Genomic DNA, 13,409 nt, shown 5'->3' with positions numbered 1-13,409 from the left:
ATGAAAGCTAAAGGGCCCCAACACTTGCTGTGAGGTGCTGAGTTGGAGGGCCACTCGAGATGATATTTCTACCCGGACCATATGTCTGGTGCGTCCGAGCGTACTCCAGTCTACCCCGTACCCCGGCTGGCTCCTCCACAAATCACATACGATGAGGGCATGCACCTCACGGCAGGCCTGTATTGACGGTTGAACATAGTCATCTCATCGGTTGCCCCACCCCAGCGTAGCAAAGGATCTTCATAGGCGTGGTGCTGCTAGCCCGGCCAAATGGGCGCCATTGCTGCAACCTCAGTCGTTCTTTGTTAGGTTCAACAACCCCACGGACATGGTATCCACACAATATGCATAGTGGCCTACAACGCGGAGAGTCGAGCACGTAGAATTAAGCACTGTGGAGAAAGCCACTACTTGGCATGTCTCCCAAGACAGGATTGTCTCGGCATACATGATGCCGAAGATGCGAGTGGCAGGCTACCAGCTGCCTGATGGCTGGTGGAAATATTCCTTCGCGCTGGAGTTGGTGGCGGCTGGCTTCCCCAGCTTGGATGCGAGTTGGTCAGCAAGGGCTATTTAAATGGCGGCCATGTTTCCCTTGACGGTTCATTGCTGATCTTGCCCGCCTGCGCAATAGCCTCCCACGGAGTCGGCCTAATGATCGACGAGGGTCGGCGCAATACATGGCGAATACGGAAGGCATCTTCATTTGGCCTTTTAGCAAACAATGACGAGTCTTTTGGTGTTGACTCTGATGCGTGGATGAGCCGCGACTTTCCAGGGACCAAGAAGCTGTTGCAAAATTCACGTGTGCCAAGCTTGTGCCGGTGCAGAAATGAACAAGTTCGGTGCAGATAGACACGAAAATTTGGCAATGATTTACACCAAGCCTTTGAGGTATGCAGTGGGAAACTCTGAGTTTCGCCGGTCTGTACCCCCACTCTGTAGGGCTTGGTTGACATGTGTGGCCCACGGAAGCGATCCAATACCCGCCCGCTGGACTACGCGTGTTGATAACCTGTCGCGCCTCCGCTTCTGGTCTTCTTTTTGTACACTTTGTGAGAGTAATTGGGATTTTGCTGCTCAATATTTAGTTTCCACTGCCCAAGAGCACCCATTCCAAATTCATCAAACATCTCAGAATCCACATTCGCCATGTCCACACTCACAGTGCATGGCCTAACAAAAGGCCAGATTGATGAGAAGATCCTCCTCCTAACTCACAATCTAGTCAATATTCACGACACAACCGGCGAGTTTCTACTCAAACTCGATGACGGCCGCATAATCGATACCAAGGGCTGGGATGGCTGGGAATGGACTCATGGAATTGGATTGTATGGGCTATGGCACTACTACACGCTAACGGGCAGCATGGCGACGCTCGACATCATCAAAGGCTGGTTTGACAAGCAACTCGCCAAGGGCACAACCAAAAACATAAACACCGTGAGCCCATTCCTCTCACTAGCATACCTGTACGAAGAGACGGGCAACAAGACATTTGTTCCATGGCTGGACACCTGGGCTGAGTGGGTCATGCACGGGCTGCCCCGCACCAAGTTTGGCGGGTTCCAGCACGAGACGTACAACTCGTTCAATAAGGATGAGCTCTGGGATGACACGCTGATGATGAGCGCGCTACCGTTGGCAAAGATTGGTCTTACCCTGAACCGCCCAGAGTACGTAGAAGAGGCGAAGCGCCAATTCATTCTCCACTGCCAGTACCTATGCGACACAAGCACTGGCTTATTCTATCACGGCTGGAAGTGGGAAGACAAGGGCGGATTGGAAGTCGGACACAACTTTGGCAAGGCACGATGGGCACGCGGAAACTCGTGGCTCACGATTGCTATCCCGGATTTCATCGAACTTTTAGATCTCAAGGAGAGTGATCCGCTACGGCAGTTCCTCGTGGGAATTCTTGAGTCGCAATGCCGGGCGCTAGTCAAGTGTCAAGGAGAGAGTGGCATGTGGCGCACCCTGCTGGATATTCCCATTTCTGAGGGCAGTTATGAAGAATCATCAGCTACGGCGGGCTTCGCATACGGTATGCTCAAGGCGTGCCGGAAGCGATATATTAGTGGAGACGTGTTCCTGGAGAGTGCAGTAAAGGCGGTCAAGGCGGTCATGGGCAAGATCAATGCAGAGGGTGAGCTGACAGAGACGAGCTTTGGCACGGCCATGGGACATGATTTACAGCATTACAAGGACATTAAGATTACCAGCATGCCGTATGGACAGGCCATGGCCATCATGGCACTTGGGGAGTTCATGAGGACCTTTATCTAACGAATCCATCATGCTAAGATGCTAAGACACAATTCATAATGTGTATCTGCAATATACCAATATCCGTGAAGGCCGCCAATTCAGTATCTAGGCCTAATCCAAGTCGTTGTGCAAGTGGTGTGAGTCTCGGCCGGGGTCGCGTATGTACGTGCAGGTTGGGGTGTTGGAGGATAGATGCGGAGTTGCTACTCTATCTCAGGCATGCGACGAGGCTATAATTACTTGTAGCCTTGCTGCCAACGGACCGAATGTGTAGCACGGCGTGGAGAAAGCGATGGTGGTGGAATTCGGTGGACGCGTCTCGACAGGGCGGGGAAGTCGTGTTTGGCGGTGAGGCTCGATTGCAGCCGCAGACGCGCGCTGATTGGCCAGGCGACAACCTTCTCTGCCTTTCTGCCATGCTGTCTAGAAGATTCTCGAGCTCCACCAAAGGCTATATGAGCCCCAAACATGAGCCTCCTCTGCGTTTTTCTTCATTGAATTGCTCTCTTTCTCTCACACCACATAGACACTGCAGTCTTACAATTTGCTCTTTTTCACGCCCAATAGAAGAGCCTAATACTCCAATTACCCCGCTCATACTGTTTGTCTTCCCCGCATCAGCCGCACATCTAGTCTACTCTTTCCGCCACTTGCTGCAAAAAAACATTGTCTGACTCTACTGTTTGCAGCTCCGAACACTTCACACACCCGTCACCATGTCTGGGGAGACTTTCGAGTTCCAGGCTGAGATCTCTCAGCTGCTCGGCCTCATCATCAACACCGTCTACTCGAACAAGGAGATATTCCTGCGAGAACTCATCTCCAACGCCTCCGATGCCCTCGACAAGATCCGATATGAAGCCCTCTCAGACCCAAGCAAGCTTGACAGCGGCAAGGACCTTCGCATCGACATCATCCCCAACAAGGAGGCCAAGACCCTCACCATCCAAGATAGTGGTATTGGTATGACCAAGGCCGACCTCATCAACAACCTGGGTACGATTGCCCGCTCAGGCACAAAGCAGTTCATGGAGGCCCTGTCAGCCGGTGCCGACATTTCCATGATTGGTCAATTCGGTGTTGGTTTCTACTCCGCATACCTTGTCGCTGACCGCGTCACCGTCGTATCAAAGAACAACGATGATGAGCAGTACATCTGGGAGTCAAGTGCTGGTGGTACCTTCAAGATCACCGAGGACACCGAGGGCGAGCAGATCGGCCGTGGTACCAAGATCATCCTCCACCTCAAGGATGAGCAGATGGACTACCTCAACGAGAGCAAGATCAAGGAGGTTGTCAAGAAGCACTCCGAGTTCATCTCATACCCCATCTACCTTCACGTCCTGAAGGAGACCGAGAAGGAGGTTGAGGATGACGAGGCCACCGAGGAGAAGGTCGAGGAGGGTGATGAGAAGAAGCCCAAGGTTGAGGAGGTCGACGAGGAGGAAGAGAAGAAGGAGAAGAAGACCAAGAAGGTCAAGGAGTCCAAGATCGAGGAGGAGGAGCTCAACAAGACCAAGCCCATCTGGACCCGTAACCCACAAGACATCACCACTGAGGAGTATGCCTCATTCTACAAGTCGCTATCCAACGACTGGGAAGACCACCTTGCCGTCAAGCACTTCTCCGTTGAGGGTCAGCTCGAGTTCCGTGCCATCCTCTTTGTTCCCAAGCGCGCACCTTTCGACCTGTTCGAGACCAAGAAGACCAAGAACAACATCAAGCTCTACGTCCGCCGTGTCTTCATCACCGACGATGCTACTGACCTGATCCCTGAGTGGCTCAGCTTCGTCAAGGGTGTCGTCGACTCTGAGGACCTACCCCTCAACCTGTCTCGTGAGACTCTCCAGCAGAACAAGATCATGAAGGTCATCCGCAAGAACATTGTCAAGAAGACACTCGAGCTCTTCAACGAGATTGCCGAGGACCGCGAGCAGTTCGACAAGTTCTACTCTGCCTTTGGCAAGAACATCAAGCTCGGTATCCACGAGGACTCTCAGAACCGTGCTTCCCTCGCCAAGCTCCTCCGCTTCAACTCCACCAAGTCTGGTGAGGAGCAGACCTCTCTCACTGACTACGTCACCCGCATGCCCGAGCACCAGAAGCAGATGTACTACATCACTGGTGAGTCGCTCAAGGCTGTCCAGAAGTCTCCCTTCCTCGATACTCTCAAGGAGAAGGGTTTCGAGGTTCTCTTCCTCGTTGACCCCATTGATGAGTATGCCATGACTCAGCTCAAGGAGTTCGACGGTAAGAAGCTTGTCGACATCACCAAGGACTTTGAGCTTGAGGAGTCCGAGGAGGAGAAGAAGGCCCGTGAGGCTGAGGAGAAGGAGTACGAGGGTCTGGCTAAGAGCCTCAAGAACGTCCTCGGCGACAAGGTCGAGAAGGTTGTTGTCTCCCACAAGCTCGTCGGCTCACCATGTGCCATCCGTACCGGCCAGTTCGGTTGGTCGGCCAACATGGAGCGTATCATGAAGGCCCAGGCTCTCCGTGACACCTCTATGAGCTCTTACATGTCTTCCAAGAAGACCTTTGAGATCTCACCCAAGTCTGCCATCATCAAGGAGCTCAAGCGCAAGGTTGAGGCCGACGGTGAGGATGACCGCACTGTCAAGTCCATTACCCTCCTTCTCTTCGAGACTTCTCTCCTTGTCTCTGGCTTCACCATTGACGAGCCTGTTCAGTACGCTGAGCGCATTCACAAGCTCGTCTCCCTTGGTCTGAACGTTGACGAGGAGGTTGAGACCGAGCAGGAGAAGAGTGAGGCCTCAACCGAGGCGCCCGCCGCCGCTGGCGAGAGCGCCATGGAGGAGGTCGACTAAGCGTGTCGCCTGTGTCGCCTGGTTTCAAAAAGTTTGGTCGGCGCTTTGATATCCCTTTCATGTGTCATGGCTTTCCTTTTCTTTCTACATCTTTTGCATGATGACGGAGCTTAATCTTCGATGGAGTCTTAGAGTGGTGGACCTTTATGCATCACGAGTAAATGGATATCCCGAACTGTATCTTCGGTAGATTTGCCCATAGGTAGTTACTTTTGACGAATGATGAAATGTTCAAAAAGCAAAATGTTCTGTGCGAAGATTTGTGAGTGATGTGACACAAGTGTGGCACTTGGGTTAAGTGTGGTTAGAGGCGAGTACTCTAGGACTACTGGAGGTTGCAGTACTATTGTGCTTAGCGAAGCCGGCTTTGTTTGACTTTACATGTGTTGTGTGATATGGTTGTACTATGGTGTAGCAATCTGATGGGAGATGGCAAGGGCAAGGGTAAGGGTCCAAACGGGCTGGGCTCCGCCACGATGATCGTCCCGTGTCCGCGAAAACAGGATCTCTCCGCAGCCTGGGCCACATTGGCATCTCTCTAACGACAGGGATGAGGAGAAGGCATGACGTAGGAGGTGGCACAACAGTAGTATCTAGCAGCAGAATCCACAGCATTTTGAATGCATTAATCTTTTTTGAATCATCCAAAAATCCATCAAACGCATCATGTCCGCCTTGGATCAAATCAAGCAGCAGAATGCAGCGCTCCAATGTAAGCTGATGAGCATTATGCAAGTATGCTGAGATGCTGAGATGAGGGTTACAGCGAGCGTGGGAAACATTTCCAAAGTTGCTGGACCGACTGCGAAGAAGTCCACGACAGCGACACCAGTGAAGCCAGCAACCAAAGCTGCCCCTGTTAAGAAGGCATCAGCGGTGACTACAGACACAACGAGCCCAGCTGCTACGCCTGTGAAGAGGGTTCCCAGAAAGCTCAATGCAGCTGGCACGCCTACGTCTAATGTGACAAAGACAACGACTACACCTGCGGCTGCAAAGAAACTTGACAGCACTCCAGCGGTGAAAAAGACACCAGTGACAGCAGGTAAAACGAGCGTCAGCGAGGTGTCAAAGCCCGCTCGCACACGCACACCTCTTGGTACTATCAAGCCCCTGCCAGTCAGGAACAAGTCAGCTGCAGACACACCAGTCACCAAGTCCGCAAGCACCGTCAAAAAAACGACAACAAGCACACCCGTCAAAAGCACTTCTACTCCCGTAAAAGCCACGCCCGTAAAGGCACCTACTACCGCAGGAAAAAACACCTCGACAGTCAAAAAGACACCCATCAAGGTGAACCCGGATGGTACCTACCCAACCCCCCTCTCCATAATTCAAGCTTATCCGCCCCCAGGCCAACAGCCCCCGAAACGCGCCCCAGGTGCCGTCGGCAAAACCATCAACACCGCCACCGGCACGCTCAATAAAACCGTCGGCACAACAACCGGCACGCTAAACACCATCACCGATTCCGCGACTGCAGGCGTCAACAGGACGGTCGATGGCGTCACGGGGGTTGCGGGCAAGGGGCTGGATAAGCTACCAGCGGGCGTTGGGAAGCCTGTTAAGCATGTGACGGATGGGGTTGGCAAGACGGCGACGGGCGCGGTGGATAATGCGTATTATACGGTTGGTAGTGCGACAAAGGGGGTTCAGGGGACGGTGAGTAAGACGACAGGAGCGTTGGGGAGAGGGGATGTTAAGGGGACTGTTGCGGGGGCTACGAGTGGTGTTGGTATGTTGTTCTCTTTTCTCTCTCTTTATTTTTTTTCCCTCTACTCCCCCTTTCATTCACATTTTTCTGTTTTTTTTGGACAATGTGGAATGGGTGGCTAATACGGGAATCCGTTACTAGGCAATACCGTCACGGGCGTGGGCAAAGGACTCGGGAATACCGTTGGCGATGGGCTTGCGGGGCTGGGAAGCACAGTTGGAGGACCCGTCGGCGGCGTGGTGGGGAATGTAGGTAAAGGCGCTAATAATGCTGTTAGTGGCATCACGGGTGGGCTGGGTGATGGCGTAAGCAAGCTTGGAAAGGGGGATGTGATTGGCGGTGTTGGGAGCACGCTTGGGGGTGTAGGGAGGGGTGTTGGCGGACTGCTAGGCGGTATCACGGGGTATGGGGAGGGACGGGAGGAACGGTGAAGGCGCAAGGTGGAGGCGTGGTTGTCTGGTGTTTGCACGATGGTGACGGAAGCAGCCGAGGGGGATGGGGATGTGGATGTGCAGTGGGTGGCTGGAAATCAAGACTCCCAGCTCCGAGATTACCTCCATGAGCGAGTCGGCGCCGAAAGGGCAGGGTCACAAGACGCAGGGCAGACTAGAGATTGAGGGTTAAGCGACACGGTATGATTTCTTTTATTACGGGTTTGGGCTATGTATTGCTTCATGCAGGAGGGGGTTTTTTGGGTTGAGTTAGTTTAGTTAGTTCAGTGGCTTTCAGTACAAGCGGCGGGTTAATTTCTATGGACCGTTGAAACATTGCAGGGTCACGACCTGAAGTTTTGCATGATAGCAGCACGGGAGATGTCCCCTCGTTATTGCCGTTGGACAAGGACAGGGATGTTCGCTCAACGTCGTGTTGTGTTTCCTCGAAGCGCCGTTGTGCTTGCTGTGTTGATCATCACAGTCTCGGCGATGACAGTACTTACGTTTTGGCCAAGTTGTGATGTGATGGCATTCGCGACTCGGATCTCGTAATATGGCGCAAGCATGACGCGTCCCAAGGACGCGTCTACGACTACTGTAATGATGATTAGACTGGATTTGCGGACGACGGATACACTGGCGCTCATGTACACAGTGGGGTGGTTCACGATGGGCTCGTATATGGATGTACGCCGCCGAGAACTTCATAGGCTGCGCCTCGACCAGCGTCGTCAATGGCCATGTTCAGGCCCCCTCTCTCGCCCATGCTTGATGTGCCTTGACGTGCGCCGCCGAAGCTTGTTTGGACGGGTCCAATGACACGTCGAGGCTTGTTCCGGGGTTGGTCTATACGCTCGCTGCGGGCATGTCCCTGCGGCTGCGTGGCTTTAGGAGTCGTCCCCTTTGTCCCTTAGACATCCACTACACCAGTCACGGAAATGACGGCATCCTTGGAACAGTCTATACGCTCCATCTCCGCGGGAACACTGCTGCTCTGGGGTCATTCGTCGATGGGCTACCCGCAATTATTGTATGTTTTTTACGCCAGTACTGTGGCTACCCTAGCCGTTGATCCCAACGTGGTCAGCACAAACGCGCGACAGGGGGGGTCGCTTGTACGAAACAACAGATTACAGCGCCATTTGCACAGTGGCTGAAGCAGACGCGGCCCTCCGTACAAGGTCCCGAAAACCGGGTGAGGCTGTGCCACAAAGGGCATATGCTCGCGGCGGCCTTGTAAATTCACGCACCTAACCAAACTACACCGGCACCCTAGTCACACGCTCACTGGTCCCGTCCACTCTCATCTCACCATGTTGCCTGATAAAGCATCGTGACCCCCATCCGCTTGCCCCGCTCACTCAGGCACTTAATCGAGACATTTCTTTTTTGTCATTAAACACCCAGAAAGAGATATATACACCGGAACGGGAGCCACTAACCAGCGTCTAGACACTCTCGACCCATCCCTATCACCAGTGTATCACGCAACAAAAAAATCAACCAGCTTATAGTATTACAGTCGTGACATTGCCGGCAAACAACAGTCACTTCTACTCACCCTTATTCACTCTTTCACCTTCCCGCTCGGAAACCAAGGAATAAAAACACCAACACCAACACCAACACCAACAACTATTCCAACCTACTCTCATCCACCATGTTCAGCACAATCACCACCTTCGCCCTCCTCACCACAACCCTCGCCGCTCCAACCAACAACCCCACACACCACACTTCAGACCTCCAATGCCGCTGCCTCACCTTCTCCATCAGCGCCGCACCCACCCACTGCCCCTACCAAGAACTCCTCACTCTAGACTGGGACGCCGCCCTCTCCCTCGCCACCGCAAACGACCTCAAACTCCAGTTCGCCAGCGACGCCACCATCTCTAAAGTCCTGGCTATCCCGACGCCGTTGGACCCGAGTATCCTGGATACGGTCCAGCAGGGCAAGACGCTCCCGCTGGATCCGTCCAAGCAGGTGCGGAGTGAGAATCGCATGATTTGCGGGTTTGAAGACGATGTGGAGAGGGTAGAGCGGTGCGAGGAAGGGATGAGGATGATGAGTGCCGAGGTGCATTATGTGGGGACAGTGGTGGGATTGTTCATGGCATTCTTTGTGTGCTATCTTGTTGCTGAGTATCTCTGGGCTGTGTAAGTTTTGCTACATTTTATTATTATTTTTTTCTGGGAGACGATGGGAACTAACATGGTTGTAACAGGTGCTTTGCGAGGACACGAGGCATTCGACTCGAAGGAGAAGAGAAGGCGTTGACGGTCGAGTCTGATGGCTTGATGCCGGATCAGAGGTGAAGAGGGGAGTTGTTGTTTGGATGGGACAGATGAAGAAGCCTTGCTCTGGAGAAGCGTTTGAGGAAAAAAAGGTTACGACGATATGACTTCAACACACTACACGCACTCAGCCCTTGGTCTCCGGTTCGATATGGAACACGAAGACCCAAGATACTACCACTCTACCCGTCTCCCGCCCGTCCGCCCGCCCGTCCGCCCGCCACACAGCTCTTTAGCGTCACGTGGGACACTATCGACTCGTCTTCCCTTACACCTCCGGGGTATTGGGTGTCCGGTCGTCCTGCATACTACCACCGACCTTTTCTTTACTAGACGTAAGGAGGGAGGGACAACCATTTCTATGCACCGGTGGAGAAACGGGAATACAGTTAGGGTTGGGATTGGGTATAGGGATACCATAAGGCGTACTAGCCTAGCAGGGTTGCGTATGAGATTTCATCATGTACGATAAAGTGAGATACAATATACCAAGTTCTTTTGTACACCTCGATGGACACTGCACTGTTGGAAGAGGTGGAGAAGCACGAATGTGATGGTGTTGTCGATAGAAGGGTTGTTCTGTTGGTATGTGTGACGTATGATCAATTCGATTTGGATATACAGAGATGCATAGGAACAAGTTCGCTCAAGACAAACGATGCAAGGCAAGAAACAACTCAAAAAAAAATAACCACACGTATGCACAATCTGCAGGAGGAGAAGGACCTGTTTCTTTCTCAACTCCAAAAACGAAACAGCGCGGGGGGGACAAGTAAAAAGTAGACACGACCATATCAGGAGAAAATGCGACGACTAAAACATGATGTAAAAACAAGGTGTTACCAACCCATACAGTAGGGGGAAAAAATGCTTAGGTAACAAGAAGAAGACTAAAAAGAAGAAGCAGTCCATATCTACTATACTCGTCCCAAATCTAAGCGCTCCAAAGAAGAAGAAGAAGAAGAGAAGAAAGAAAAAGAGTCAATCCCTTAGGAGACCCTTTTTGAAGAAGAAAAACCAGTGGGACCAGCGACCAACAAGCTTCCCCTTCTGTAAAGTATACATGGAGATAATAACATGTACAATCCACTTAAGAAGGAAGACAGGTAAAGTGTGCCGGCTACCTTGGCCAGGCGGCGCTGGTCCTCACACATGTACAACGAAAGTTATATGCAAAAAGAAAGAAAAGTGTTACCAAACCCAACGTGCCTTATATTTAGGCAGACAGTACGTATGTATCCTCCTCATCTGCTGCGTGGCGAATCTGGAAAGGCTGAAAGCCGTTGTTCTTGCCCTTGTGGGCATGAACAGCCAATCCCATCTCACGCATGCGCTCTGCACCACGACCGGGGGCAGGGCGCTTTTCCTTTGTGCCCTTGCGATGTTGCTTTCTGTACAGCTTCTCCTTGCGGCGCTGCTTCTTCTTCTCAAGCCCGACCTTGATGTCAATGGCTCGGCGCACAGGCATGTCAGCGACATCGTCATCTTCTTCCTCAAGATCAAACGGATTCCTCATGGTGATGGACGTGCGTGGAACAGATGCAGAGACGGTAGGCACGGGTCTCTCGGCAATGCCGCCAAAGCGTATCGAGATGTCGTTGCGCTGACGAGCAGCCAAGGGGTTAACGGAGCCGCGGCGAGTGGGTGGTGGCGATCGAAGACGCATGGGGGGTGGAGGAGAATGCAGCCGCTTGGGAGAATTGCCAAACAGCTTGCGCGGCGGTGGAGAGCGATGCACGGCACGCTTGGCGGGTGGCGGGGACCGCAGACGCTTTGGTGAAGGTAGGGGCGAACGCTTCTTATTGATGTCTTTGCGGCGACCGCGCAAGTCGGCATCTGGATCCATGCGACCGTGCATCATCAGGTGGTCGGTCTCTGAGGCTAGGTTCTCGCATTCGGAGACCTCATCCTCTTCGTCATCAGGAAGCTCAGGATCCGATGTGGGAAAGGTAGGATCAATGTCTTGTGGGGTAGGCTTGTGCTTGGCGGCACGTCGGCGTTCTAGTGTCGACATGTATGCCTCCTCTGCCGGCCTATCTTCATCGAGGGTACCACAAACAAAGTCGGTGCTGTCAGGCAATTCGGGGCTCGGAACACGGATGTTGACCGGCCTGGACTTCTTCCGCTTTGGTGGTTTGTCCATGATCTTGAGACCATCTCGGCTTTCGAGAGATCCAATTGATGACTCAGACACGGTGCGGGTAGGCTTTAAGCGAAGCTGTTCCAGGTGCTCCACTGATGTCGCAGCAGTTGATGCTCCAGGGGCCCACCAGTTGTAGTCGGAACCTGCATCACTTTCATCATCAGAGCCAGCAAATCCGTTCTCGTCATCCGTCTGGAAACCCTCGTCGGTGGTATCGCTGCGCGTATCACTGTCATCGTGATCGTCGTCAAGCAAATCGTCATCATCATCATCGTCGTCGTCGTCCATTTCGATATTGTCATCGTCCTCTTCATCTTCTTCGTCTTCCTCCTCCTCGATCGCCTCCTCTTCTGCAACTTCCTCGCCTAGCTTGCGTAGGTTGTTCTCGATTTTGAGCGTGTCTTGGACTGTTAGTCTGCTTCGGTGGCAAGTGACTTCTTGGGTCCACTCCTCAACCTCCTCTTCTGAGCTAGCAAACTCATGGAAGCGGTATGCCTCACAACGAGCTAGATCTGAGTTGGCACTCAAGCGGCGGGTCCGGTCAACTGAGCGTGTTTTCCGGACGCTGACAGGTGAATTGTTACGGACTGTCGAGTCAGAGTCGCGGTGGACTTTCTGGGTTGCTTTGGGAGACGAAAGGATCCGGTGTGGTGGTGGCGCCGGGCTGGCCATTCGACGGGGTTTGGCTGCGACAGGCTTTGGAGGCGCTTCTTCTGAAGGTTTGGATGGGCACGCAAACTTGATGGTGCTGACACGCTTTGGAGGCTCTTCTGAGGCAGGAACAGTGGCAGCGGCAGGAGCTGTTTTCGAGGCAGCTTCTTCTGGCTTCTTCTCCTCTTTGGCGCCACATGCAAACATGATGCGTCTCTTCCTTCCGAGGACTGCCTCAATGTTCTGCTCGGTATTTTGTGGGGGCGCAACCTTGTGCACTGGAACAGTGTTCTCGCCATCGTGCGAGGCGATTGAGATTGGTAGCTCCAATGGCTTGTTGCTGAACATGGGCAACATGCCGTGAAAGGATGCTGTGGGCAGCGGAGGGCTGGGCGTGCAGGGTCGAGTACCAGGGCTTGTGACGCCTCCATCACTTGTAAGATCAGTAGTACCGCTGTTGTTGCTCCATGTCGAGACGCACGACATGCCACGGACTGGGCTCGCCTCGGACCGGCTGTCGACAGGGGAGCTTGTAGTAGATCCCGATTTGAGGGCCGAGGTGAGCAGCGACTCTTTGCGGTCGCAGACGGGCTTTGATTTTGTAAAGGATGCGGTTGAGGTATTTTGGAGTACCAAGGGCATAGGGCGCTGCGCATGGGGTTCGGGCGGCTCATCAAGGTCGCCCATGGTCTCGTCCTCGGCAGTCATGAGGGGTGGCGATGCTGTAGCAGACATGGTCTGTGGCGTGCTTACTCGCAGTGCGCCCTGTTTGCTTATGTGATGCTGGTCGTTGGCCATGAGGTTCTACGGCTGACTAATGGTCTGTCAAAGTACGTTTGGGTTGTGAAAGCGGAAATAAATCTGGTGATGTGGTGTGAAGGAGACGTCCTGGTGGTGCGATGATTGATGAGGTTGTCAGACTGGCGGTTGATGGTGGAAATGTTGGAAAAAGTGGCCGAATTAAGGCGTAGGATTCCGTCAGGCTCTACAGACGCGTGGTCGTGGTGGTAGTAGAGGTGTGTGTGTGTGTGTGTGTGTGTGTGTGTGTGTGTGTGTGTGTGTGTGTGTGTGTGTGT

The 13,409-nt window shown here is 53.0% G+C and overlaps 5 protein-coding genes across 5 annotated transcripts; 4 read left to right on the top strand and 1 right to left on the bottom strand.

The window, feature by feature from the left end:
• The first annotated feature begins 1,024 nt into the window (after positions 1-1,024).
• COCSADRAFT_35673 (glycoside hydrolase family 105 protein) lies at positions 1,025-2,426 on the top strand. The gene has a single exon (XM_007700181.1). The coding sequence runs from the start codon at positions 1,153-1,155 to the stop codon at positions 2,287-2,289; it is 1,137 nt and encodes a 378-aa protein (XP_007698371.1). The 5' UTR covers positions 1,025-1,152; the 3' UTR covers positions 2,290-2,426.
• A 282-nt stretch (positions 2,427-2,708) lies between these two features.
• Positions 2,709-5,411, top strand: COCSADRAFT_307957 (uncharacterized protein). Its single transcript, XM_007700531.1, has 2 exons — positions 2,709-3,695; positions 3,747-5,411. Exons 1-2 carry the CDS (start codon positions 2,988-2,990, stop codon positions 5,094-5,096), a joined length of 2,058 nt encoding a protein of 685 aa, XP_007698721.1. The 5' UTR covers positions 2,709-2,987; the 3' UTR covers positions 5,097-5,411.
• A 313-nt stretch (positions 5,412-5,724) lies between these two features.
• Positions 5,725-7,614, top strand: COCSADRAFT_139805 (uncharacterized protein). Its single transcript, XM_007700530.1, has 3 exons — positions 5,725-5,808; positions 5,863-6,831; positions 6,952-7,614. Exons 1-3 carry the CDS (start codon positions 5,763-5,765, stop codon positions 7,239-7,241), a joined length of 1,305 nt encoding a protein of 434 aa, XP_007698720.1. The 5' UTR covers positions 5,725-5,762; the 3' UTR covers positions 7,242-7,614.
• Positions 7,615-8,473: 859 nt separating this feature from the next.
• COCSADRAFT_180359 (uncharacterized protein) lies at positions 8,474-10,043 on the top strand. The gene is made up of 2 exons (XM_007700529.1): positions 8,474-9,401; positions 9,470-10,043. The coding sequence occupies exons 1-2, from the start codon at positions 8,905-8,907 to the stop codon at positions 9,558-9,560; spliced, it is 588 nt and encodes a 195-aa protein (XP_007698719.1). The 5' UTR covers positions 8,474-8,904; the 3' UTR covers positions 9,561-10,043.
• Positions 10,044-10,755: 712 nt separating this feature from the next.
• On the bottom strand, positions 10,756-13,068 carry COCSADRAFT_86861 (uncharacterized protein; the record flags this gene model as incomplete). The annotated part of the gene is made up of 1 exon (XM_007700528.1): positions 10,756-13,068. The coding sequence occupies one exon, from the start codon at positions 13,066-13,068 to the stop codon at positions 10,756-10,758; it is 2,313 nt and encodes a 770-aa protein (XP_007698718.1).
• Positions 13,069-13,409: the final 341 nt, after the last annotated feature.

The sequence above is a fragment of the Bipolaris sorokiniana genome (assembly GCF_000338995.1).
Source record: "Bipolaris sorokiniana ND90Pr unplaced genomic scaffold COCSAscaffold_5, whole genome shotgun sequence".
Lineage (NCBI taxonomy): Eukaryota > Fungi > Ascomycota > Dothideomycetes > Pleosporales > Pleosporaceae > Bipolaris > Bipolaris sorokiniana.
Note: the sequence above shows the minus strand (reverse complement) of the source record. Positions and strands in the feature narration are given on the sequence as shown.